A 26,586-nucleotide genomic window follows, 5' to 3' on the forward strand; every position below is an offset into this window, starting at 1 on the left:
CTTTGCACAAAGAAAAGTGAGCCCCATTCGCCACCGTCATATGGCAATGCAGTGCTGCGTGGACCCCCCATGTAACTCCAAAAAGGCACAGAGGACTCTGAAACTTCTCCCAACCCTTAGTCGACATGAAATTTGATTTTTGGGTGAACTATCCCTTTAAGAAGTAACTTTTAAACTCTATTTGTCTGTCAGGAGACATAAGATACATGGTTATAAAAAATAACTGATCTGTGATAAGAGCTGCAACGAAAACCGAGCTGCATCACATCTGTGCTCTGCCGTGTACAAACTGCAGGAATTCAAAAACGAATATCTTTATTCTTTCGTTACTTTATCTTTACAAACATTGCACCAATTAGTGTTCATCCTCTGCCTGAAAGTTGCTTGTTCCTAAAAAGGCAATATTTATTAATTTCTCTTTTTCTCTGTCTCACACACACAAACACGCACACACATATTACCTCTTACACACATATGCACAGTGTCAGCCACTTTTCCTCCTGTCTCCAGTACAGTACACAGACATTAAGTAGTTTACAGCATTGCAAGTTGAAAGTTCCTTGGGGTTGCTCCTCCGCACTGTCAATCAGCTGACTCCTCTCAACCAGTTAAACAGCAAACTGGTCTTTACATCCACCCGCTGTCAGAATCAGCTCCCAAGGATTCAGCCTCCACTCGGAATAAATTCATAGGATTCAATAATGACTTCCTCTTCCGGGAATAAAAAAAAGTGGTTCAAAAATTAATGATGCAGCATTACCGACGTGTGTGAGAGACCCATCAGTGTCCGCTCCAAGAAAAACTCTAAATCAAAACCCAAAACTACAGGAGGGAAAACAGATCATCACTGGTCCCATGAGATTGTCCCTGTGTGTGTTTTTTTCTTCAGACAATAATGACGGAAAAAAGCTGTCCTCTGAGCTTTTCTTCAGTAGATGCTCCTCTAATATATAGTTGAAGTAAAACTGTGAAAAGGCTTAAAACCACTCCAGGAAGTATCAGCAAAGAGAAGGAGCTGCATTTTAAAAAGAATCATGGTATTGCTTTGAATTTAAAAAGACACTGGCCATGTTACTGACCATACAGTGATGCTGTCTGAGAGAAACGTAGTGTGTATCCACTATCCACCTTATCATACATTTTAGTTCATTATGTTCCACACCACGGGTGTGCACCTTAAGGAAACAAGCATCTGGTTTAGAACAATTATTATTACATTTGAGGAGGCTTACCTAAAAATAATCTGGCTCTTTTTTTTTTTCCTCCCTCCTCCCTTTCTTCTTTTTGACCCTTGTCAGTGAACTGTTAAGGCTCCTGAGTGGCTGGCTGTCCTACCACAACAGTGGGGCTCTGTCCAATAGTTCTCAGTACGTCTCTGAGTCTGAGTCATTGAGTTCATCGTCTGCAGAGGACAGCGGGCGCTCCGGCCTGCAGTAGGAGGCGTGGTCGGGCCTCAGAGGAGGCGGGGCATCAAAGGCCACACCCTTGGAGATGTGGTTGGAGGTGGGGTGGTGGTTGATGACCGTCTGAGTGAGAGAGAGAGCCGGTAGAGCTGCTATGGTGACCATGGGGGAGGTGGGCATCATGGAGTTGAGGATGAGGGCCAGGCAGTCGGCTACATCGCGGTTGGGGGCGCAGGCCAGAGCTGGAGTGTAGCCTAGCAACAAGAGGAGTGAGGAAGAAAAGATGTTGTTCATCATGTTGCTCTAAAACTATATGAATGAACAGTGAGAGTGACCGCTGACCGTTCTCGTCCACCGCTAACACGCTGGCTCCTTTTCCCAGCAGCTCCTGGACCACCACCGTCAAACCCTTCCTGGCTGCTACGTGCAGGGGCCTGCGGGGGGGAGGTGGAGAGAGGTGAGATAGACTGTTAAAACAGGTCCAGTGTGAACTTAGAGGGTCGGTCTGCTCTGTAGAGGTACCACGTACGTCTGGAGAGAAGTGTTGGTGCAGTTGATAAGGTTCCTGTCGCTGACTTTCTCCAGAATCAACAAGGCACTCGTCTCATGGCCCTGAGAGGAACAGACGGTGAAAGAGTGAAACAAGGAAAATGATCAAGTTAGGTATGATAATAGATGTCTAGATGTTAACTGCTTAGAGATTGAAATCTGTACACTGATTGGGCAGGAAAAAAATCCACTTTGAATTGTTGGATATTAGAAGTTCCCAATTTCTTATTCTGAGTTGTAGATTTCACACACCTGCTATTTTATTTCAACATTTAGCACAAATCTGTTTTGACATTTTCTAACATTTACAGTAACACAATCACTTTCATTCAGATGTGTAATTAATCTCATCCTGCTAGAACATGTTAATATGTAATCAAAAGTTAGGTAATTACATATCTGCCTGGTCATTGATCCTTACATACACTGCCCATCCAAAAAAAAGTCACACACGTTGGGCCGCCTTTAGCTTTGATTACCGCATGCATTTGCTGTGGCATCATTTCGATAAGCTTCTGCAATGTCACAACATTTACTGCTGTCTAGAGTTGCATTCATTTTTCAAAGATTCTCAATGGGATTTAAGATTAAGGTCTGGACTCTGTGGTCACATTGGACCACATTTCTTCCTTGAAGATGATATTTCCTCACTTTCTTTAGACAGGCAGTGTATATCTGGCATGTTACTACTTATAACTCACCATGGCTAATGGGTTAAAGTACATATGCTATCTGTGTGAATGGTTGTTACCTTGCTGCAAGCCAGATGTAACGCTGTGTTCCTGTTTCTGTCCTGTAGTGTAAAGTCTGCTTTGGCGCTGCTCACCAACACCTCTGCAACACATGAATGAAGACGGTTACGTGTCAGAAGTTTGTAAATCCAAAGCCAACAATTCAACTACGGTATATGTCAAAAAGTGCACTGACCCACTGCATTGGTCTGTCCGTTAAGAGCTGCCATCATCAGCGGCGTCCTACGCGTGCTTGTGTCCACTATGTTCGCCTGAGCTCCATGGCTCAGAAGAAGGGAAACGCACTCCACGTGGTCGGAGTAAGCGGCAGCGTGAAGGGGGGTCCTGTATTAACACAAGCATCATACTGTCAGAGTTTATCAACACCTTGTTTATAGAAACGTGATGTAACTCATGTCTCCTACCTGCCCTTAGAGTCAGTGCTGTTGACAATAGTGCTACCCAGGGAGTCAATCAACATTTCAGCAACTCCCTCGTTATCGTTCATACTGAAACACACAACACACACTGTCACACACCGTCACACCAATGTCCATGTACATTTAAATGCATAGTTCAACATTTTGGCAAATTTGTCTACTGCCATAATCCCTATAGTCATAGTGGTAGGTTCATTACCTTTGATTATTGGTGCATGTTGTTTTGAGATCGGCGGGGCAGAGACGTGAGCTGCTCATTGAACACAATGGAGGTGAATGGTACAGGTCCCATGTCCCTCAAAACTCATCAAATACACAATCCAATTAACTCCAAAACACTCTCATGGACAAGTTGTGACCTGCACATTCAACACGCTATGAAATTATCGTGTATAATGATGTAACATTACGAAGCAAATACGCGGAACTATGTGCGCTTTTGAAATCACTCCACCCAGCAGCCGTGTCTGGAATGTAGTTCTGGCTGCATTTACCTCAAAAACAACTTGAAAACAAGTCTTGTAATGTTACATTATTATTTCATAGAGTGTTGAATGTGCAGGTCACAACTTGTCCACAAGAGTGTTTTGGAGTTGTTGGATTGTGTATTTGATGAGTTTTGAGGGACAGGGGACTTGTACCGTTCACCTCCATTGTGTTCACTGAGCAGCTCACGTCTCTGCCCCGCTGATCTCAAAACAACATGCACCAATAATTAAAGGTAATGAACCTACTGCTACGACTATAGGGATTATGGCAATAGGCAAATTTGCCAAAATGTTGAGCTATCCCTTTAACATCACAGTTACAGACAAGGTCTTACACAGCACAGTGCAGTGGACTGAATGAGTTGCCCTTAGTCTTCCTGAACACCTCCTGGTCTAACAGCACCTCCACACACGCATCATATCCTGGAAACACAGAGAAAGATGTATGAACAGGTGTAAACACTGTTGTGCAGTAGGCTCATACACAACACAGGTCTCTCAACTGTTCCCTGTGGTTTTTTTCTACTACCGTTGTAGCAGGCCCAGTGCAGCGGTGTGTAGCCCTGGTTGTCTGTGAGGTGTGTTTCGGTGTGTGAGGAGGTGGTGGTGGCCTGCAGCAGGGCACCCAGGGCACCCACACGGCCACAAGCCGATGCCAGGTGAAGCGGGGAGCGGCCCCGGATGTCCTTCACACACACACTGGCCCCTCGCTGGAGGAGGGCTTCCACACATTCCTCCTGGCCCGTCACTGCCTGTGTGAAAAACAAAAAGTGGAAAACATCAGAAATGATACATAAATATACCACGATAAAGTATATACAGTAAGAAAGTATTCTTCAAGGAAAAAGAAAAAGAAGAAAGGCCAGCAGCACACTGAGGAAGACGTTGTCGAAACTGGTCTGTGTGTTTTAGCGCCGACGCAGTTTGCAATAAAAAAACTATGAGAGTGCTTTTGGCCTTTCTTCTTATTCTGTAAATGCAACTTTTGGCCGTGCGCCTCTTCAGTTTTGTTCCTGAAAGTTTTTTGGAGAGTGCGTGTTTTTCCTTGTTTTGAGTATTCTTAAAGGGACATTGTGTATTAATTACTCCCATCTAGCGTTGCGGTTGTATATCACAAGCAACTCAGTTGTATTTTTCATGCTGCATTCACGTGAAATTAGGCAGACGGACGACAGACGCTGCACGTGACGTAACGGCATAAACAAGCCTCTAAGTAAACAAATGGTCTGTGACAATATGTTGTCATGGCGATGTGGTATTGTTTTCCTGACCCACGTTTTACCGGCTTTCTCTCGACTTCTGTGACTAAAATGACATCTGGTTTGTTACTGACGGCCGTCTGCCCGACTGCAGGTGAATGCAGCATCAGTGTAACGCTCCATTCCTCCTCACTGCGTTACCGCGGTGACTTTTCACAGACGCCACCTCGACCTGAGCCGACAGCTCCGGTGTCTCCGCTGAGTTTCCGTGGTTTCCTACCGTCACGCTGCCACTGAACGTATACACAACATGGCAGCCAGCACCGAGCTTACCCGCTCCATGTAGATATGAATGATATGAACGGCTCATTCAGAGCTGAAAGGAACACTTCACTTTGTTGATGGGGGGGATTACTGATTAATGAAAAACACACTTTTGAATGAAATAATCGATTTTCGTGAATAGATAACAGGAGAAGTTACACAATGTCCCTTTAAAAGTTGTAATGTCGGTGTATGTGTCTCACCCCTCGGTGCAGTGCTGTCCTCCCCCAGCGGTCCTGGGTCTCTACACTGGCTCCTTGGCTGAGCAGAGAGTACACACACTCTGTGTGTCCGTTCAGCACTGCCAACATCAGAGGAGTCCTGTGTGCAGTAAAAGGAAATAATCTCAGTAAGAGCCTCAAGCCTCAAGTCATTTTGACTGCACACACATACATCTGTCTGTGCACACACATACACACTCACTGTCCGTTGGTGTCCTGTGCGTCCACGTTTATGTGTTGGTCGTTGTTGCTCAAGAGCAGGCGCAGGCACTCTGGGTGGCCGTTGGTAGCTACAGCAGAGAGACACAGTCAGGCTTATTTGATAAACTAACATGTTTTTTATACTACAAACCTCAGTCATGGCACATTGAGGTGCTGCATCCATGTTTTTTGTACACACACCTGCAGCATGTATGGCTGTCTTTTTGTGTGTGTAGTCATGAGTCATTGGCGAGGCGCCGTGGTGCAGCAGCAGGGAGACACACTCCTGGTGGCCCCTGGAGCAGGCCAGGCTGAGAGGGGTCCGGCCCTCTGGGCTGCGAACGTCCACATCCAGCAGGGATGACAGGAGGGCCTCTAACGCTCCACAGTGTCCATGGTAAGCCTGGGTGATTCAACACACATGTTTTATTTAACAGCAGCGGAAATGTACCTCATTAAAAATGGAGACGGTGAAATCCTCGGTGTGAAACAGACACAGTGACAAATCCTTCAACTGACCGCCAGGTGCAGAGGACTGACAGGGGCCTGGTTCTCCGAGTCGCTCAGTATGTCCACTCCTGATGTCTCCAGTAACTGAAACAGAGAGAAGGTTCACAGATGACTCATTCCAGATGCAGGTCTGCACATATGGCAAGGCACTGCCTCATTAGAGCTCCCCACAAATGAAGCCTCACACGCTACAAATTTACTGAAAGGACGGAGTCGCACAGGAGACAAAACATGTGCAACACAAGCGGTTTTACAACTGTTTTCTTTTTAAATGCAGACAACCATGACCATTGTTTTCTAACCAGTAACACGACAGAGGGGGCGGTACGGCAGCTCGTTTCCCCAGCAGAGGGAGCAACTTCATAAGAATCACTGTAAGAGCTCACTGTGTATCAGTGGGCGACTGAATTTTTTTCTTACCACATCAAGAGGTGTCTCACTTGCCATCTAAAAGAGAGAGAAAGAGAGATTTTTAGGTTTCTATGACAACTACGGTATTCTTGTAAATGAGTATTTCTCCAGACACTTCTGATCACATTTTGGGACATATTTCCACTCAGTGTGGAAGCTGTACACACCAGCTCCAGGCAGAGTGTGCGCCCATAGGCTGAGGCATAATGAACGGCGCTGTAACCCTGTTTGTCTCTCACTGCTGGATCCGCATCGTTCCGCAAAAGGTACTCGACACACCTGGAGAAGACAAAATAGAAGAGATTTTTTTTTTAACAAAAGCCTTTATAGTATGAATGAATATAAACTGCATAAATTAAACAGAGTGGAGGACTTACTTTCCATCAGTGTCAGCAGCAGCAGCGTAGTGCAGGGGGCTGCAGCCTCTCTGGTCCAGCTCATTAATACTTGCCCCTGAGCCCACCAAGGCAAACACACACTGGTAGTTACAGTTGGCTGATGCATAGTGTAACGGAGTCCTGGGATGGTCAGAGAACAGACATTATTTAATCCAGTAAGGACGTCATGCTCTCAAATTTTTACCAATATCTTATCCTAGAATCTAAGATGCAAACTACAACTGTGGCTCACCTTCCAAAGTTGTCTTTCCTGTTAAAGTCTGCTCCTATGTTCAACAGCAGGTTCAGACACTCCAGGTTCCTGGTTGGACAGAAAACACAAATGTTTTGTTCATATAGTACCAAGTGTTTGTTAGTGCTGTTAAAGGGATAGTTCAACATTTTGGGAAATTGGCCCATTGCAATAATCCCTATAGTTTTAGGAGTAGGTTTGTTACCTTTAATTATTGGTGCAAGCTATTTTTAGAACGGTGGAGCAGAGCCGCGAGCTGCTCAGAGCTACGCTACGGAGGCTCATGGGATTTCTTAGTTTCCCTCATCAAACTCATCAAATACACAATCCAACAACTCCAAAACGCTCTGGTGGACAAGTTGTGACCTGCACATTCACCACGCTATGAGATAATACCACAACGTTACCAGACAGAGTTGTTTTAGAGGTAAATTCACACAAAACCGCTGATGCGTGTTCCCGTCTGGGGCAGTTTTTCGGCAAGCAGCCTCTGCATTTGCCTCGAAAACAACTCCATCTCATAACGTTCCGTCGAACTATCCCTTTAAATAAGGCACCTGGAGAGGACTAGAAAGTAAACCACATTAAGGCAGTAAGCAGGAGCAACTACTCACCCTCCAGCTGCAGCAGCGTGTAGACAGGTCCTTCCAAAGTCATCAGGGGTGTCTATGTCAAACCCTGCGCAAAATATGCAATCAGCATCAATTTAGATGTCAACTGGGTGATCGCAATGACGAGAACAGTGTCAGCATGACTGTACCTGAGGACAGCAGCTTCCTGCAGCAATCTGAGAAGCCGCTGAGAGCTGCCAGGTGTAGAGGGAACATCCCATGAATGCCTCTTCTGAAAAAGATAAAAGACGTATAAGACAAGTCGTTACAGGACGAGAGGGAGAGGGCACGAGAGTGTAGCTGCACTTTTGACGACAGAAAGAAAACAAAGAGGCTGAAATAAAAAAACCTTTTGTTCGTGTGTCTGCAGTGAGCAAGCTCAGATTTGATTCGGTGAGAAGACAGACAGATGGCTGAATGTGTGTTGTTACTAACTTGGCGGAGCTGGCTCCGTGTTTGATGAGTGCTGTGATGATGAGCTCATGGCCGTAGCGGGCAGCGATGTGAAGGGCAGTGTTTCTGCTCTTGTCCTCACAATCAATCTCAGCTCCTAGACACACAGAAATCCAACAATTAGGTTAAAGACAGCCAGCACAACTAAATAAATCAATCATTTCACATATTGTGCAACATACAGAGACGAGCAAATCTATTTTAATTCTGGCATGAGGGGGGGGCAGCAGCACACTGTAGGGGCTCTCACCGTTCTGAATGAGAGCCTGAGAGCAGGAGAACCTCCCGTGGGTAGCTGCCATGTGGAGGGGAGACTTGCCGTCCTTACTCTGGACACACAGAGGGAAAGACGAGCACAGACAAAGATTATTATGAATTTCACCATAAAGCCTCTACAGTGCATCAGTGTGTTGCACAGTGAGTGTCAGTGTGGGCAGCTGACTCAACTAGCTAGTCCAATAAGAGTGAACAGAAGCCATCTCACACCACACACATATTCCCTGAGCAGCTTGCAGCCTCAGGGAGCCCCCCCCGCCCCCCCTCCGTCATCCATATGGCCTTACATCTTGAGGCTGTAGGGACCAAATATCAGTTTCCATCACTGCTACCAAAGTGTTAACAACACTGTGAATTTTTAACTTTCTACAAGATACAGAGCAAACATAGATACTGTACATACATACATACGCACATGATAAGAGTCACAGGCCTTTTTTCATGATGTCATTTGCATTAATACAGGAGGTGCACAGTATATACACTCACTCCTTCTGCAGCAATATAAAGCAAACGCTGCGTCTCAGCTCCATGTCTGTGTTTGTGTGAAAGCTTATCTGTAAACGGCCACACACCCGCATGTTGATGTAAGCTCCGTGCGCTAACAGCAGTTCCTGGCACAGCGCCCCCTGGCGTGAGGAGGAGGCGAAGTGGAGAGCAGAAAAGCCCCTCTCGTTCACCTGAAGCACGATACAGAATTAGCATAATTAATCACACACAGCCACCACCGACGGACGCGCTATCTGGAACAGAGGGACGTGTCCACACCTGGTTGACGTTGGCCCCCGCCTCGATGAGCTCACTGACCACCACGTCCTGTCCGTTGTAACAGGCCAAATGGAGCGGGGTGTTGCCATAGGCATTCACCTCATTCACCTGTGCAGACAGAGAATCTGTGTTGTTTTTCCCAGGAACATGGAGCAAGTTGCTGTTTTTCTTTTTTTTTTTCTATTTATTAACTGAAGAATATTAATTCCTGATCACATATTTCTAGCATTTATAATCACTTCTATATTTACAGGTAAAGATTTAGCAAGGTATTTAGCAATGGCACATATTGCTAGTGTCTGCGTACTGACATGGACCCCCAGGCTCAGCAGGTAATGCACTGTGCTGCTCATGCCACTGGATGCCGCTGCATGGAGTGGGGTGTAGGCCTTCTTGTCCTTACAATCAACCTCTGCCCCACTGGCAACCAACAGCTTCACCACCTCCAGGTGACCTGGCAGAGAAGAGAGGATGAGATGAGTCCAGGTCAGTGCCAGGGTTATTATAGTTAACTGAAACTAGCAGTGAAAAAATAATTAAACATTTTTTCCAAAAATGAGAACTAAATAAAAACTACAATGAACAATGCAAAACCAACTAAAAACTCAACTGAATTGCAGATAATCAGCTTAGTTTGAGTTTTCTTAGAGAAGTTGCAGGAAGAAAACGCCACAGCTCACGACCCACAGGTAGATAAAAGTGAATGGGAACATTTATGGGATGCAACTAAAAGGGAAAAATCCCACAAATTTGGAAGTTCATCTTCAGAGGTCTCACTCTAAAGCTAAAACTAAGACTGAGACTAAATAAAAACTAGACAATTCCTCAAAAATAAAAATTAAACTACGGTATAACTGGTTAATCACTTGTTGAACTAACTAAAACTAAACTGAAATTTTAAAAAAGCAAACTGAAAAACTAAATAAAAATAAAAACTAATGAAAATTTCAAAACTATAATAACCTTAGTCATCACAGATGAGGCTGTCCAGTGCGTTCCACCCTGTTCTGTTTATCAGATTGACAACTAGGTACCCATATTACTGAGGTCTTACCCATGTATGCAGCCCAGTGGATGGCTCTCCTGTCCTTCTTGTCAAATGCGTTAAGGTTGGCTCCTCTGGACAGCAGCAACTTCACCATCTGAGACACAATAGTGAATCAAACACAGGCTGACGTGTGCTTGTCTCTGTGTGTGTATTTGGGGAAAAAAGGAACCGACCTCCACGTGTCCACTGAAGGCGGCGTGGTGCAGGGCGGTGCGTCCCGCCCGGTCAGACACATTGACGTTGCTTAGCAGCGGCACCAGGGCCTCGGCACAACGCACAGCCTTGTTGCTGGCCGCTACATGGAGCGGCGTCTGCCAGTTCTTGTCCCGAGCGTTAACATCTGCACTGTGCTTCAGCAGCGCTGCCACTGCATCCTGGATGGAGAGGAAACCTGGGTCAGAGCGCGCAGCAGGCAGAGGGTCTATTTTCTAATAGGCCAGAGTTTTCCAGACTAGGGATGTCACAATTATAGATTTTCTTGGTACGATTATTGTCAGAGAAATAACGGTATTACGATTATCACGATTATTATGCATTAATTAATTTCACAACACTATGTATGTGTAAAATCAAATATAGTCTAAATAATTGCAATGCTCTATTAATAAAGGACCAATTATATTCCCCAGGGGAATTAATTGTCATCTTTACCAAATGTTTAAGTCCATTTTAATTGTTTTTTTTTTGTTACAAATGACACACAAATAGGGATGTCACGATAATAGACTTTTTTGGTATGATTATTGTCAGAGAAATAATCATGGTGTTACGATTATCACGATTATTATGCATCAGTACATTTCACAACACTATGAATGTGTAAAATCAAATATAGTTAAAATATACATTACTACTGGTAATTATAAAATATTTTAAATATCTATTAAAATATGAGCAATTATTAATCCGCCAGGGGATGTGTTTGAAATATTCAAGTCATTAATTGTCATTGATACCAAATGTTTAAGTTAATTTTAATCTTTTTTTTTAATTACAAATGACACTCTAGCATTTAAATTCCCACCAATTCAATGCTACGTTAGATCAATGGATCAGTATCTGTGCATTTACCTTTACTTTGGCGCCACATCTGCCGACACGGTTCATACATAATATTTTTTCGGAAAGTGACAGTATTTAGGAATCTTTGCGATCAATTAATTGTGGCGTTTAATACCGCGATTAATTGTGAAAACAAGTAATTGTGACATCCCTACACACAAACTTTTAAATTCCTACCGATTCAATGTTATATTAGGTAAATGGACCAGTATCTGTACATTTACCTTTACTTTGGCGCACATTTGTCAAGATGGTTCTGACATTTTTTGGAAAGTGACGGTATTTAGGAATCTTTGCGATAAATTAATTGTTTAATACCGCAATTAATTGTGAAAGCAAGTAATCGTGACATCCCTATTCCAGACAAAGTGCAGGCTAGTGTGTTTGTGCGTGGGAGGTTATAAACGTAGTCCACATGAAAGGCCCCTAAGAATAGTTCAACAAGGGGCTGTGTTGGTGTAGGCACGTTGCCCAGAAGAGGTAAAGTCATTATGAGGTCTTATCAAACACCAACAGTCCACTTGCCCTTTCAAGGCAGATTGTTTAAAGTGTATCACAGCATCAACTTCCTTCATGTTAATTCATACTCTGTGCATATTAATAATAATGATAGAGAAGAAGAAAGATACAGGATTGCAACTTGTGTATGTGTTTTTGTGTAATGTGTTACCTCACTACAAGAGGCGACGGCGCGGTGAAGAGGAGTCAACCACTTGTTATCTTTGGCATTTACTCGGGCTCCTTGGATGAGAGAGGGAGAGATGTCAGAGTCAACAGTAGCCGACACGTCGAAAAAAAAAATCTGATCACTGAAAGATTCACTGAAGCCCCGAGGTCCCTGAATGAGAGTGTGAAGAGGAAGAAAACAGCAACCTTAAAGTTAAGAAAGCTTTTTTCATGACTTGTGAAAAAGGGGTCTTGTGAGCCAGTATAGTGCCTGGAAGATATAAATCTCCCATCATCCTCTTTGGCACAGCTAGGGGGTTAAAATAGTCCTGAAGCTGCACCTGTTGCTATTGAGAAACGCCAAACGCACACGTACACAAACGTACATATACACCCCTCCACTCTACTCTTGTGTTGAGACCGAGCTGGCCCCACCTTGTGACGTGCTCAGCTGACTTTACCGTAAGCCAAGCCGGCACAGACCCTATCAGATGATTGATATATCACACAAGATGTCACCAGTGACCTAGAGAGCAGAGAGCACACACGTGGACAAGGAAACTACTGAGGGAATAAACATGTCAGGATGAGAGAGACGAACCGTGGACACTAGTGTCTTTGAAGAGTTTAGAAAAAGCACAGAAAGAGGATCAACTGAAAGCACACAAAGGGAAATGAATGAACTTGTTAGAATTATTTCAAGATAGTCTCACCTAAAATGATAAAAGTATTCAAAGACCAAGAATGCAAATAAATGAATTATACAGAAGAAGAATAAAAATTAAACAGGTTTAGGTGAAATAATGAGGAGGCACAGGTAAAGCACACACATACTGATACTAGAAATGGATGGATATTAGTTGGGAATGCTGAAGAGAGATTGATAGATTGGCGTTACCTGAGAGGATGAGCAGCTCAATGATCTCAGCGTCTCCCAGGTAGGCTGCAGCATGCAGAGGCGTCCGCTTCTCATTGTCCTATCAGGAGACCAAAAACCAAAGAAAGCACTTAATAATAAAACAAGGTCATCGACGTTTCATCTTTTCATTAAATATGAACGTGAGCCTTAAAACACGTCACCAGTTCGTGAAAACATAGATCACATGATGCGCCCCAAACAAAACCCATACACCTCACACTAGCGCAGACCACAGGAAACATGAGACTGGAATGACAAAGGGAACAATGTCCATCATCTGTTTGGATCTATTCCTCACTGTGCTCCATCACTCCACTACACCCTGCTACCGCACCCCCGCCTCTCTCTCCTCCAGTGCGGTAGAGAGCAATCAGCAATGTGGGGCTATAAACAAACGTCATGTGAGTGCAATAGGCCTGGGCCTGTGTTGCTGCTGACTCCAGGAAGACTCAGTGTGATGACCCCAGCACTATAAGACCCAGAGAAAGACACAGGCACAGACAGAACACAAAGAATGGAAAACAATAGGATGTGAACTGAAGATATATATATTCAGAAAGAGGAGGAACAGAGAGAGAGAAGAAAAGGAGAGCGATATCATGAAGGTTGTTACCTTAAACCATTGTATCATGCCCTGGTTGACAGTATATAAAATGAGGAAGTTAAGGAGCTGCCAGAAGCCTCTCTCAGTCAGTCAACTGATCAATAGCTACCCAGATCAATTGCAGCCCTCCACCCGATTGTTGTGTATACCGGTATGTCTTGGTGTGTGTGTGACTTACCTGAACGTTGACATCCTCTTTCTTGAATATGAGGGCCCGAACTTCATCTGGGTCCACGTTGAAGATAGCTTTTAACAGAGACGGCTGCAGAGAGAGAGAGAGAGTAAATGCTTAATCACACCACTACATCCATCATTTGCAAGGCAGTCATTTTCTATGCGGACAACCTTGTTATCAGTGAGAGCTGTGAGAGTTACAAATGGGAGAGTCTCACCCGCAGACACTATAATCCTAAACTGGGACAGAGCCATGGGTCACAAAAGGCTGTATATCACATGTTTGTTTATGACAGTAGCAGCTGCACGCACAAACACACACACACACACACACACAGTGGTGTATAAATTGCTGTGGTACCACACAGCGTGAGGCCACTTGATAAGAGTGTAAACAGTGTGAAAGTGAAAGACAAGTTGCTGCAAATGCACGAGAGACTCAACAAAAAGACCCTGGACACACCTCTTAACTCCATCTCTCACCTCAGTTTCATATGTATCTGCATATGTTGATGTTTAGAGCACATGGTGCCGCCTGATACCGAGTGGGATTTATAAACAGTGCTGCACAGCAGTCACCATAAACCCTCACGAGGTATTGCTGCGCAACAGAACAGCACAAGCCCATTCAAATTAAAGGTTAAGGGAAGTAACATTATAATAAGCTCACAATTCAATTCTGGATAACCGGGTTCAAAATATGGCTCTTTATGTGCTTTTTTTGTCTTTGTATATCTTGGATAACAAAGAGCCCTTGTTGGTAGTAAAACAAAGTGAAACTAAACCACCAGACCTGACCCTGCATCATGTATTTTACCTGTGTATATGTTTACACTATTCTCTCTCTCTACTACTACTCTGCTACTCTTCACCTGTTAATTGTAGCAACATGTTAATTAAAATGTTTTAAATAGGGAATAATATTGTGCATATACCGTTTCCTGTGGTACTCTTCTTTGTGCTGCATCATTATTAATGCACAGACGAAACTAAACAAACGCTGACATGATGATGCAGCTTTAGGGGATGCCCCAATTACCATTACCTGTTTTGCAGGGTATCAAGTATCTGAAATCCACTTTAATACTGTTCGTCTCACTGACAAACTTTTTTTTTTCCACATATTCACCCTTGATCCTAGTAAGGGCTGCCAAGGTAAAGTGAGAATGAAGTTATGCCATTCAGTACTATATGAGTACTGTGATGTGAACCTGCTAGTTACGCTCGGTGTTCCTCGTCCCTCTCTCATTTCGGCCCTACTAAAAATAAGTGGGGCTCTCAGGCATGTCGGCATCTGTCTCATTCCCATTGCACTGATAAACACTGACAGTATGTCAGAGATCGGGGAAGGCAGGCATGGACTGAGAGCACAAACCCTGTCATTAGAGCTTGTACATCTTCTCCGGCTTTCTCCCCCCCTCTATGTGTGCACTTCAAAGAGCAGCTTTCATAAAATGAAAAGAGTTATTACCATGTTTCGACGGTAGGCTTACCCTTCATCAAGCTAACACTGGAGACTACAAAGGCCTAGGCTTTGCTGATAATCTATACAAACCTGCAGTTGTATGGCAGAGCTATATTGGTGATTATATTGGTGCTATATTTAGCAGCGGGGGACATGTGTCGGCACTGCATTGTATTTAAAGCAATGGGACGTGTAGCTATGTATTTCATCATAGGTTTAAACTTCAGAACAGGTATGAGAAGTGCAGTGGCCTGTTTAAAACCTCAATGAATGCTGTCATTAACACAGGAACTATCTACACTGACACAAAATTCAGCAAACATCTGAGAACCAAAAATAGGAGCCCATCTCACCTTGTCCTCCTGAGCGGCAGCCTTGCGTGAGGCATGATGGGATCTGCGGTCTGGCGAGGATTTGGGCCGAGGAGGTGGAGGTGACGAAGACTCATCCTCCTCCACCTCCTCCAGCACCACGATACACACACGGCTAGCTCTCTCTGACCGCATCAGGAACACTCACACAAACCAACACAAACACTCTCTCTCATTCACACACACAAATACACAATGTTCCCTCTTACATATGTGCACAATTCAGGAGCACAAGGGTCAGCAATAAATCCCATAAAGAGAGTAATTTCCACGTAAACCAACACTGCACATCTTCATGTAAAATCCAATGTGAAATCCGGCTCTGTCCTCTATCTGTCAGTGTGGCTTTGCTGCATGTCTCCTCTCCTCCTCTCTTTAACCCACACTTGCACTCTCTGTGAGCGGCAGCAGCACAGACAGCAGGGAATTCCTCTGCGTAATGGTGGCGGTAAGCGGCATGCGGCAGAATGAGCTTGGGCTGCCTAGCAGCAGCAGCACACAGGAAGCTACATATCCTCACTGCTGTGCTGCAGCCAGGAACACACACATACACACGCGTCGGACACAAACACACACACACACACACACCCAGGCCCTGTGATTAGCGTTGACGGGGGCCGTAGCACCCAATGTATGTGTGAGTATGCATCGGTCGTTTCAGGCAGACTGCTGAAGCCAGCTCTTTCAAAGAGAGAGGGAGGGGAGGGGGAGGGGAGGGACAGAGAGGGAGAGAGGGAGGGAGGAGGGAGAGAGAGAGAGGAGGGAGAGTGTAATTGTAGGCAGGTACCTAGAGCACTACAACACACAAAGAAGACTGAGGATGAATGGAGCAAAGCACAAAGAGGGGGCAAGTGACAGCCGTGGGTGTCAACTGGTTGGGGAAAGTTGGCCAAGATACATGACAATGAAATTCCCTCAGAGAAATTCGGAGAGAGGCCGCTGCCGGGGGTTACCATCTCTGTCAACATGGGAATCAAACCCACAACCTTATGGTCAAGAGAGAGCTAACCAGACAAACATAGTAATGTCTCTGAACACTGACATTGAGGAGCTGACTGTCAACCTCTGTGAAAATGTATTTATTATTATCCCCTTCTTTTTCGTACTGTGTGAGTCACTGCACCGTGGTCACAGGGGGACTGGATATTGATCCTCACACTGATTTGTTGCTACTGATAGAGGAAATTGTTTGGTTTATGTGCTGTCTTCTTTTGTTTGCTTGTTTGTTTGTTTGTTTATTTTGTTTTGTGTTCTGTCTGACTGGAGACTGCAAACGGAATTGCCCTATTTGGGATAAATAAAGTTGGTTGAATTTGAATTTGATCTATTTGGGTCAGTGACTCAACACTAATTTCTTTTGTGTCTATATGGTTTTAGTCAGAAAAAGAATAAATGTACAACAATTAGCCTATATTCTTTTTGGGGGACCCAATATAAAATTTCTGCCTTTAATCCATTTTAAGAGAATATATTGGAGAGTTATGGTAAAAATGTCTAAGTGGTGTATGTGTAACCATAAAAACTTGCACCAAAAACTTCAACTTGCTTAAAAGAAATTCTAAATAAAATACCATTTCAACTAGTTTGGCATGATGTTGTCTTTAAAAATGTACTCATTTATTTATGTTTAGGGTTTGTCAGGTTTGGCAAGTTGTTCACATGTAAAATAGTATGACCCTAGAAAAACATTTTAAAAAATCATATTAATCATAAAAATGAATATTTATCTTTAAAAAAAGTATATTTGATATATTGAGATCAAGGCCATGTGCTTACATGCGTGTGCATGTTAATGCTTGTCAAATTGATTTTAAAATGAAATGCCAAACGGTGTAACCGGTTACACCGTTTGACTTGTGACATTTACAAGGCTTTTCATAGGAGTCAGATGGTGTAACCAGTTACAGTATAACCAGTTATACCATCTGACTCCTGTTAAAAAGCCTTTCAGATAGAGGCCACTTCAGTCAAATATCAGTAGTTAAGGATGCTAATTAAAGATGTATTATAAAAAAAAACACTTTGGAACTTTTTCTATTTATGGCATTCTATTTATTATATTCGAGCTTATAGCCTATTGTCTTGTTACTGTGTGTAAGAACTTCTATTTTCTGATATAGTTGGGATATTTATGATGGTTCACTTTTTTCCTAGCTACTATTATATGTAAATTATTACGATGCGTTATCGAATATATCACTGTTTGAATGATTTCTATGGGTTTTATACCGTGATGACTGATTTGGACCAGCTGGTTCTGTTTAAAAAGGAAACACACAAACATATCAGTGCTGAGGACGGCTGTTAGCCGAAACGTGTCCGCTTATCTGTACTGCTGCTGTGCACCGTATAAGTGCAATCACTTACTAAGAGTGCTGTCGATTCTCTACACAATTTTAAGGGGGTTGCCATGACGCTATGGCTGAAGCTGACAGAAAGGTTGTGAAAGTTGAGGATTTTCTGCCTCAGCGCTAGTCTCACATTTGATTATTGAAGACCCAGCCATCTCCAAAAAAAACAATGCCATGTTGTATGCTGAGATATTCAACACTTGAAAATATCTGCATATGTACAACCACATGATCATTTTCTGTTCCTTGTTCCTCAGCTGTTTGCTACTGGACATTAAGTTAATGACGTGAAAAGTTAGAGGCATTGAAATTCTCGTTATATTACCTTAAATGGCAAAGTTTGAGACAATCTCAAAAACAAAGACCACATAGCGCGATACAAAACAACCAACTATAATAATTGTTTGCGGGAAAAAAAAAAGAGAGAAAAAAAAAGATTTAAATTCTCTGCATCTGGGTGCAGGAATATAAGTGGCCTATCCACCTAAATATGAGAAAATAAAACTAAAGGGAATGAATACCAGATCAATGTGCGTGTGTTCTAATACTCGTTTTAGTGTATCAGTGGCATAGCTTCAAAAGTCCTCATCTCCTCATTATAAAACTGGAACAAACTGGCTTTGCCAGAGAATGTGAGGGTAGCTAACAAGACCAGTCTGTACGTGAATGTCTGTGTGTGTGTGTGTGTGTGTGTGTGTGTGCCTTCGTCTCCTTCATATTCAACACAGATCCTAAAAAGAGCAATCTTGCCAAGCCACACAACCCCATTAACTCAGGGGGAGGGACGGACAGAGCGAGGGAGGACGAATGAGAGAGACAGATTCATTTGGACGGAGCCATTCTGCAAGCCTAAATGTTTAGTTTAATGGACTTACCATCCTTGAACAATATGAAGAAACGCAGCTACAATCATTCTGTTCCTACAGCAGTCGAGTTGAGATTACAGATCTGCATCAAAGGCACAAATAAAGAATGATGTTTGGGAAGCAAAGTATATAAACAAACAACCACTGTTTTGTCTGTTCCACTTGTTAGCACTGGGGGTATAGTCTGCTGCCAAGCCCAAAGATATTTACAGAATACATTTTGTTGCCATTTGCCAAAGAGAAATGAGTCGTTTGGAGTATTTATGTGGGTTTAAAGATGTAATCACAACTCAAAAGCAAAGTCAAGTTACGAAAACCTTTACGTAAAGTCCAGACTGAGAAAAAGCAAACAATGATGAGCACAACAAAAGGAAAGAAAAAAACCTCCGTCTGGCATAAACAAAAATCAAATCTGTGATGTGCTGAACACGTTTTCATGAGGCAGGCAGACATCAAATGCCTGCTCCGTTAATGCTGAGCTGGTGCTGGCACGGTAACGGGACCCCAGGAAAAACACACAGAAGGCGAACCCGATCTCAACACAACAACGAGAGGATGCAGGCACAATATCATCACAAACGCCCAAGAAAAAAATCCCTGCTCAGCCCACCAGCTTCACTTCATGAGAGAGAGACTCAACATGACTGCACGTGTGTTAGTGAAAGTATGCACAATGACCTCTGCTTTGACCCTGCCACAGGATGCACTGTGTGTAATGTAATCCCAGTCCACAAACACAAAGGCCAGCACGTGTGGGTGTGTGGGTGTGTGCCGTGTGGGCCCAGGACACACACAAAGACCTTCTCAATATTTTTTAATACCTCACCGCCACTTCACAATGTTTTTTTAGGACTCAAACTCTTGGACAGCTAATTCAGAAAAAACACCTTCAAAATGTAAGACTTTTTAATACTTTTTAAGGGTCTTAATTTTCCCAAAATTGATTGATCACCTTTTAATACTTTTCAAGACCCTGCAGATACCCTGGAACATTACATTTACATCAGTCTGAACAGTGATGTAAGTAAAGTATATCATTATGTAAAATGCCAAACTGTAGCGTTCATGTTCTGTGATATGTGCCACTTTTCACTCATTTTAGTCATATTCCAAATCAGAACGTATTACAATTATTTAGCTATTCTATGGCATGTGTTCTCACGTTCACATTTTGAATCAAGTTAGTAATGTCTAATCCAAGTGTTGCCCTGGCAGAAGGTATCCTAATGGTGGTCTGGCCCATTGAGTACACACAAATCCACTGTCATTAATAAACCAGACAGTACAAAATGAGCCATATTTGTAAACTGTGTGCATTTGACTTTTGCACAAACACAAACAAGATGAATACCATCCATTATGTTTACATCATGGACACAGCTAAAAGCTATGAGCAAGTAAACACACAAAAACTTCAACACTCTCTTATACATGCTTCTCTTTTCTTTTGTGTTTTCATCCCAGGCAGCACCTCTGCTTATAGCCTACTATACTACACTAAGCAGCAATAGGGCGCCCTCTAGAGGATCAACAGAAGTCCTGCCAAAATGACACACACACACACACTCCTGTGTCCAGTCCTGCCCTCCCAGAGTGACTATTTTTGTCCCTTTGTCCAATTCTCTGTCAGCAAGCACAACAAAGAACAATGAAGAATAGAGAGGGGGATCTAATCACACACACTCTTCCGCTTGTTGCGCGCCTGCTGGCTGGTCAGTCCAGGACAAGACACAGACCTGCACAGCTACTGACCCACTTTGGAGTTTTACTCAACTCGATAGTTAGCTACAAAATAGTATCTTGTTATAAACAATCAGGCCAATTCTGAACCAACATTTCTCAATCTTTACAGTTTGTTTCCCATTTAGTTATAACCTCATTATTGTATTCAATCACTGTTGCATAAAATGTAATGCCAGAGATAACCACAAGTTATCCAACCCCACCACATTTAAATATGTCATAGGCTACAACACACAGCCTCACGCCAGTCCGTGTGGCTAATTATGGTAAAATAAAATGTTCTTTAAACTAAATAACTGTGTGACAGCAAAAGTGATGAAATCCACAGCTACTTGGTCATTGTGCTTCATGCCCACCACCCCACCACCCCACTGTGCCCTGGATGTGGCTGCTGCCTGCCTTCAGTTCCCTGCAGAGCTCATCAGAGCTGATCTGAAGCCTGTGGAGTGTCTGGTTCATGAACTAAGCTGGAGACGTCGGAGCCAGCACCACCTGCTATTTTAGTCTGACAGCCTTTTCTTATCTCCAGCAACAGGTGACTGTCCACAGCTGCCCCCTAAAATAGACAGCTGACAAAACAGGCTGCCAGGGTAAGAAATCATGGACATTATGTGATGCAAATACAAGACAACCTGTTTCAGTGGAGTTTCAGACAAAGTTTTTTTCTTAAGACTCATCTGCACCTGTTGCTACGACAAAGTTTTTGGGTCGAGGTATTAAAGGTATGCTTTCAGATGCGGTATTATGTGCGTCTCTGTAATTCAGAATTGGCTTCTGGTTGTTTATGACAAGATAGCCTACTATTTTCTGTGCAGGGGGCCAGGGGGCTAATATAGACAGCTGACAAAACAGGCTGCCAGGGTAGAATTCTTGGATATTACGTGATGCAAACACAAGACAACCAGTTTCACTAACTTAGCGACATTACCACAGCAGCAAAGTGGCATCATAACTTGTCTAAGGTTAGCATAGACAAGGTGGGTTAACCGCTCCTCCGGTACCCTCGTAGCTATCTGTCCAGTTGTGTTCACTAGTCCATCACCACCGCAGAGAGAAACAAACACCGGCAGTAGGAAGAAACACCGAATAAAGACATATGACACGACTTATATGACTCGTGTGTCCGTTTTAACAGGTCCAAGTTGACGCAGGGCAACAGGTAACGTGACGCTAGCCCGGTTGTTACGTTACGTTAACTGTTTTTCTGTTGACTGGTTACCGCTAGCTCGTTAGCTCGTCAGCTAACATGTCAGATGTCAGAAAGAGCCGACTTTAGCCTTTAGCTATAAGAGACGTTTACTGTCTACATTTCCGTTCACATACGGCTCCAGATAAAGTTAGCGGTTCTGTGTTAGTAAAGTTAAGCTATCACTACTAACATGAACAGTCAAGTGTGACATGGGTGTTGAGGAGTTACACATGTAAACACTCCTAAAACAAACCTAAACCAGCGTGATGAATCAGTTTTTACCATGAGTGACAACGACAGCAGGTTAAACTTGACGTTCAGTGTTAGCGAGGCTAGCGAGAGAGATAGAGTTACCTGGTCTTGTATCTTCAACACAGCCATGTTCCCCGTGTAAAAGCAAACCGGAGACAGTAGTAACTAACTCGCCCGGGAGAGTTACTGTAAATTACCCGGGGGAGGGAGAAGGGGAGGGGGGGGTGAAAGGTGGGGCTGACTCTCCGGAGCGGAGTCAAGCGGCGCTGCTGCTTCCCCTCCTTCCTTCCTGCCGGGCCCGGGGACGAGCTCACCACATCATGGGACAGAAATGACAAAACGCCGAAGTTTGGGCAGGAAAAAAAACATACACACAAGAGGTCAACGAGCTGCACTCACTCGGCATGACCCCTGACCCCAGCTAACCCCACCGACAGTGCAAGTCCAACGAGCTGGAGGGACAGTCCGTTCAACAGTTCAACATCAGTGAGGATCCTCTGGCTGAAAGTTAGGCTGATGCACTGCATCAATTAATTGCAAAGATGTAACTGCTGTTAAATAGGCTACATCTAAAATCCTTTCTGATGATTTATTGAGAAAAAGGTTATTACGAAATAATGACTGATAACATGTAGGAAGTAGGCTATGGTGACTTTAATGTTTTTATAAGTAGGAATTGTATTTATTTAAAACAGGGACAATGCACAAGAAAATATGTCAGTTATGGCAACATTTGCTCATTTACACCTGTAGCTAGTCCCTGGGCAGGTAGGCCTAAAGCAGATGAAAAGATAAAATTAATATCGTTGAAATATAACAGGATAAAAATGAAATGATGGCCATTTAAAAATAGACAAACAGAAACAAGGGACGAAACAGGGAGAGTGCCAAGTTATGAAGACACACAAAGTCTCCTATTGGAAATCTACAAAAGATTGATTGTTTGATATTAATAAATATTAGCTAATAGACTGCATACTTATAATAGGCTACATACTGTTACTGAATCTCATCATTGCATCTGGCATCTCCCACCGGATTTTACAGCATTGCATCAGATTCCAGTAATCACAGCAGCTTTTGATGCATTTATGACATCTGTAGGATTTTGCCCATCTGTAGGTTTTAAGCTGATGACATTAACATTTAGACCTTTTGGACTGTGAAATCTCTTGTGACGTTTCAGACAACAATTATTTGAAAATTGTTTTCCACATATTCTACATTGTTTCCTCTTTCAGGCTTTGTAGGTGGTGGATTAAAATCTTTGCAGCGTCTAAACGATTCCCACAAATACGGATTTTATCCACTCTGTATTTTTGCATGTGTCCTGTGTGTGTAGCTACATGTTGAGGGACATTCTCTCATGTGCTTTAAAACAATGAGAATGTGTAGAATTCTGACTAATGGACACCATTTGTTGAGTTTTTATAGTTAAACTCACATGGGGAAAGATCTTTTTCACATAACTTTTTTTTTATCTTCTATCTTGTCACCAGTTGTATGATTCCTCCTCAACTCTTCAGTCTTGATGTTGCTCCTATTCTCCGTGACTGTACAACCTCCAGTGGTGAGCTGAGAGTCCCCTGCTGGCTGCCATAGTTCACCAACTAGGTTGAAGTGGATGTTGCTTTGCATACATGTTGATTTCACAGATATCCTAGATGAAACTGTCCCCACAGATAATGTTGAAGACAGACTCCAACAGGCACGATCATTCCCCAGACTTAGTCCTTCCACTCTGATCTGCTGAATGCATGACTCACTGAGGATTAAGATAAAATTATTCTGTTTTTTGCATCACAAGGATTTACAGAGGTCATACAATCAAGGTGAAGTTCAGTTTATCAGGATTTTCCGCAGGGCCATCTCTACCTCATTCTGTTCTACTTTAAAGCAGAGCAGCAGATATAGGTCTGTTGGTTCTTATCATGGTTGAGGACTTGGGGTAGAACACCTCAAAAAATAGGGGCTGGTTGATTCCTGGAAATACTGTATATTTACAGTTAATGCTACATACCATTTATTTGGTCTCAGTAAATGCAATTTTATAGCAGCTATAGCCTACCACATTTAGTGCCTAACATCACAGCACAGTGTTTTTTGTTTTTACAGATTTTCACTGAAAAAATCTTGTGGGGTTTAAACTGACTTTATGCATCCACATAGGGTATTAATTGTGAATAACTGAGGAGCATCAGACATATTGTTCATTAACCTGTACCTTGGCTTTGATACAGAAACAAATAATGAGTGGATGAAATTACAATATTACCATATTTAGCCCTTCTGGTGCAGTAGTATAAATGTAGTAAGCCTATAGAAATAAATGTCTCACGGCCGGTACAGGTTTGTACATCTCAGTTATAGTAAAGGGTGACAAAACATCCTAAATCAGTCACTGTTCTACTGTGAATTGGTGAAAATGACCATCATAGTTAAATACCTGTGTGGATTTAATATACTGTATATTATTCTATTATATCACTATAGTGGGAGCTAAGTGAAACAAGATTATGATAAAACTTTCTAAAAATCACTGCATTATTAACCGATCGGTTATTCTCTTGAGCATATTAACATTCAAGAAGGTCTCTTTATTTCTCCTACCTTGTTTCAGCCCTGCCGGCCCTCATTGTTCCCCTCTCTCTTTTCCACTTTCTCTCCCCCTGAAAATACAAAACACCTGCATCCACCAATCTTAGCCTTTATACTTACATTTGTATTTATTATGAAATAAAACTCTATGGATCCTATATAGATGAGTGAATTAGTAAGCAGAATGTGAGCCAACCTGATTCATCTCTGCTACACACACCAGAAACCTGCTCCACCACCTTGAAACATGCTCACACGAGTGTGTAATGTATTATCAGGTGAGAAGGTACATCAATTATTATTAGAATGAATGTTTATTTCGATCACAGCATCAAAATTTCTACAGAACAAATTCAAGGTAACAAGTACTATATAGCTGGTCGAAAAGGGTTGCGGCTGAAGCAAATTAAAGCTTTAAGTTAAGTTACTGAATTTCTACAAGTTGCAATAATTCACTGTTCTGACCTTCAACCTGTCCTTTTACACAGTTACAGCCTAACCCTTTTCCTAACCCTAATCCTAAAACGGAAAGCACATCCTCCACCTCACCCTATTCCTGTTTTCCTCTCAAACCTTTTTCATCTGTAGCACTGAGAGATCACAGAAACAAGACCAGGCTGATGTTTCTGTCCCTTTTTCACCTCTGAGTTCTGATTATCTGTTTACAGTGGTGAACCACCAGAGGGCCCCATCACACAGTAAAAGCCTGTCCATTTTCTCAATACATTTGTGTGTTGTTTTAATGCTGTGTTCCAGTTGAGCTAGATAATCTAAAATTATTTACACATTCACTGTGACTTTTGTATAAAAGAAGACAAATAATATTAGTGTGTAATTAAACAGACTTTGAGTATTTTTATCTATTTGGACGATTAAAAGTTTGAAGTTTTCATTCTCCACCTCTCTGTTGAAATGCTGTTGACTCTATGCTCCTGTTACACTGTGCAGTCCTGAGGCACTTATTCATTCTTACGATAATTGCCGGCCCTCGGACCCCAGATGATATATTCAAGTTCAGAGAAATTTGAATTTTGGTCAAAAACATTTTTCTCGACACCCCCGGGGGTTAGAAATTTTGAAAATCACCTGTGTGGTTTTTGGTCATTTTGTCCAAAATCACTGGCCCGATTTCAACCAAACCTTGTGCGTTGACTCCCCTCAACAAGAAAGTTTTATGTTTACTTTATTGGTAAATTTCTTTTTATATTTCAATTAATTAATGAGTTATATCACAATAAAACATGACAATCCAGGAAAGTATATAGACTTGTCCATATGATTACTAAATACTGTTCATATAATTCACTGATGTTTGATTAACTTGAACTGAATATTAAAAACAACACACATTGCTACTTTCATGAATCACAGTGAATTTAATCAAGTTCGTGCCCGCAATCACTTTCACATGGATGGAGTTGTCCTGATTTTTTAACCGTTCACAGTGGTAGAAGATTTGATCACCCAAATAACATAATCACTTACAAAACTTAGAGCCTTGAAAAATGAGTTTTAGATATGGTAAGCATACTTTTAAAGGCCTTTTGGCTGCTTCTTGTGGAAAAAGATGGACCACTCTCTCACTCTCAGCTGTGCTGACTCATGGACTCCCACATAGACATAGACGACAAATCACTTTGTGAGAAACAGTGTGTGGTATCAAGTAAGTTAAGTATCAAGTTGCAAAAACATTCATATAAAATCACAAGAAAGTCTGATATGTTCAGTATTGCAGTTATGTTCACCACCAAGTGTGTAGTATTTCAGTTCACCCTATGTTCTGTGCTAACAAAGAAACCCATAATCTAATATGCCCAGATGTTTCCTGTTTTCTGAAAACAGGATAAGATGTTTGAAGAAACTCAGTTATCTCTTATTTCTTTAAAGTATTTTTCTTCTTTTTTTTTTTTTTTTTTTTTTGGGGGGGGGGTTATGCCTTTAATGACAGGACTGTTAGAGAGACACAGGAAATGGGGAGGCAGGGGGGTATAATAGGCAGCAAATGGCTGCCAGGGAAATCAAGCTGGGGCCGCTGCAGTGAGGACCGTAGTCTGTGTGTAGCC

General features: G+C 42.6%; 1 protein-coding gene across 2 annotated transcripts; it reads right to left on the bottom strand.

Annotated features, from left to right (window-relative positions):
* Positions 1-298: 298 nt before the first annotated feature.
* On the bottom strand, positions 299-22,337 carry ankrd28a (ankyrin repeat domain 28a). Of its 2 annotated transcripts, none has more exons than XM_085792031.1 (29): positions 22,028-22,337; positions 13,693-13,776; positions 12,890-12,968; positions 11,996-12,066; positions 10,437-10,637; positions 10,270-10,357; positions 9,527-9,669; positions 9,216-9,323; positions 9,023-9,127; positions 8,422-8,500; positions 8,154-8,268; positions 7,868-7,950; positions 7,722-7,785; positions 7,108-7,176; positions 6,855-6,995; positions 6,645-6,756; positions 6,487-6,513; positions 6,076-6,150; positions 5,758-5,959; positions 5,558-5,645; positions 5,338-5,455; positions 4,141-4,363; positions 3,947-4,034; positions 3,109-3,192; positions 2,880-3,028; positions 2,704-2,786; positions 1,933-2,015; positions 1,746-1,837; positions 299-1,657 (listed from the first exon to the last, which is right to left on the bottom strand). In XM_085792031.1, the coding sequence occupies exons 1-29, from the start codon at positions 22,052-22,054 to the stop codon at positions 1,365-1,367; spliced, it is 3,174 nt and encodes a 1,057-aa protein (XP_085648157.1). In that variant the 5' UTR covers positions 22,055-22,337; the 3' UTR covers positions 299-1,364. The 2 variants fall into 2 exon arrangements, with proteins under 2 accessions (XP_085648157.1, XP_085648156.1); XM_085792030.1 differs by lacking the exon at positions 22,028-22,337 and adding an exon at positions 15,507-16,187.
* Between the last annotated feature and the right edge of the window lie 4,249 nt (positions 22,338-26,586).

This window comes from Trachurus japonicus, chromosome 11, assembly GCF_045865225.1.
Source record: "Trachurus japonicus isolate A0001 chromosome 11, Traja_1.0".
NCBI lineage: Eukaryota > Metazoa > Chordata > Actinopteri > Carangiformes > Carangidae > Trachurus > Trachurus japonicus.

What these genes read in the sequence shown, in the direction of transcription:
- ankrd28a (XM_085792030.1), bottom strand. Translation starts at nt 15,659, where the DNA reads ATGCGGTCAGAGAGAGCTAGCCGTGTGTGTATCGTGGTGCTGGAGGAG. An exon ending in GCTGCTGACACTGATGGAAA is followed by an intron (nt 6,757 to 6,854) that starts GTAAGTCCTCCA and finishes TGTCTTCTCCAG; the next exon opens with GTGTGTCGAGTACCTTTTGC. An exon ending in AGTCCACTGCACTGTGCTGT is followed by an intron (nt 3,193 to 3,946) that starts GTAAGACCTTGT and finishes TGTGTGTTTCAG; the next exon opens with TATGAACGATAACGAGGGAG.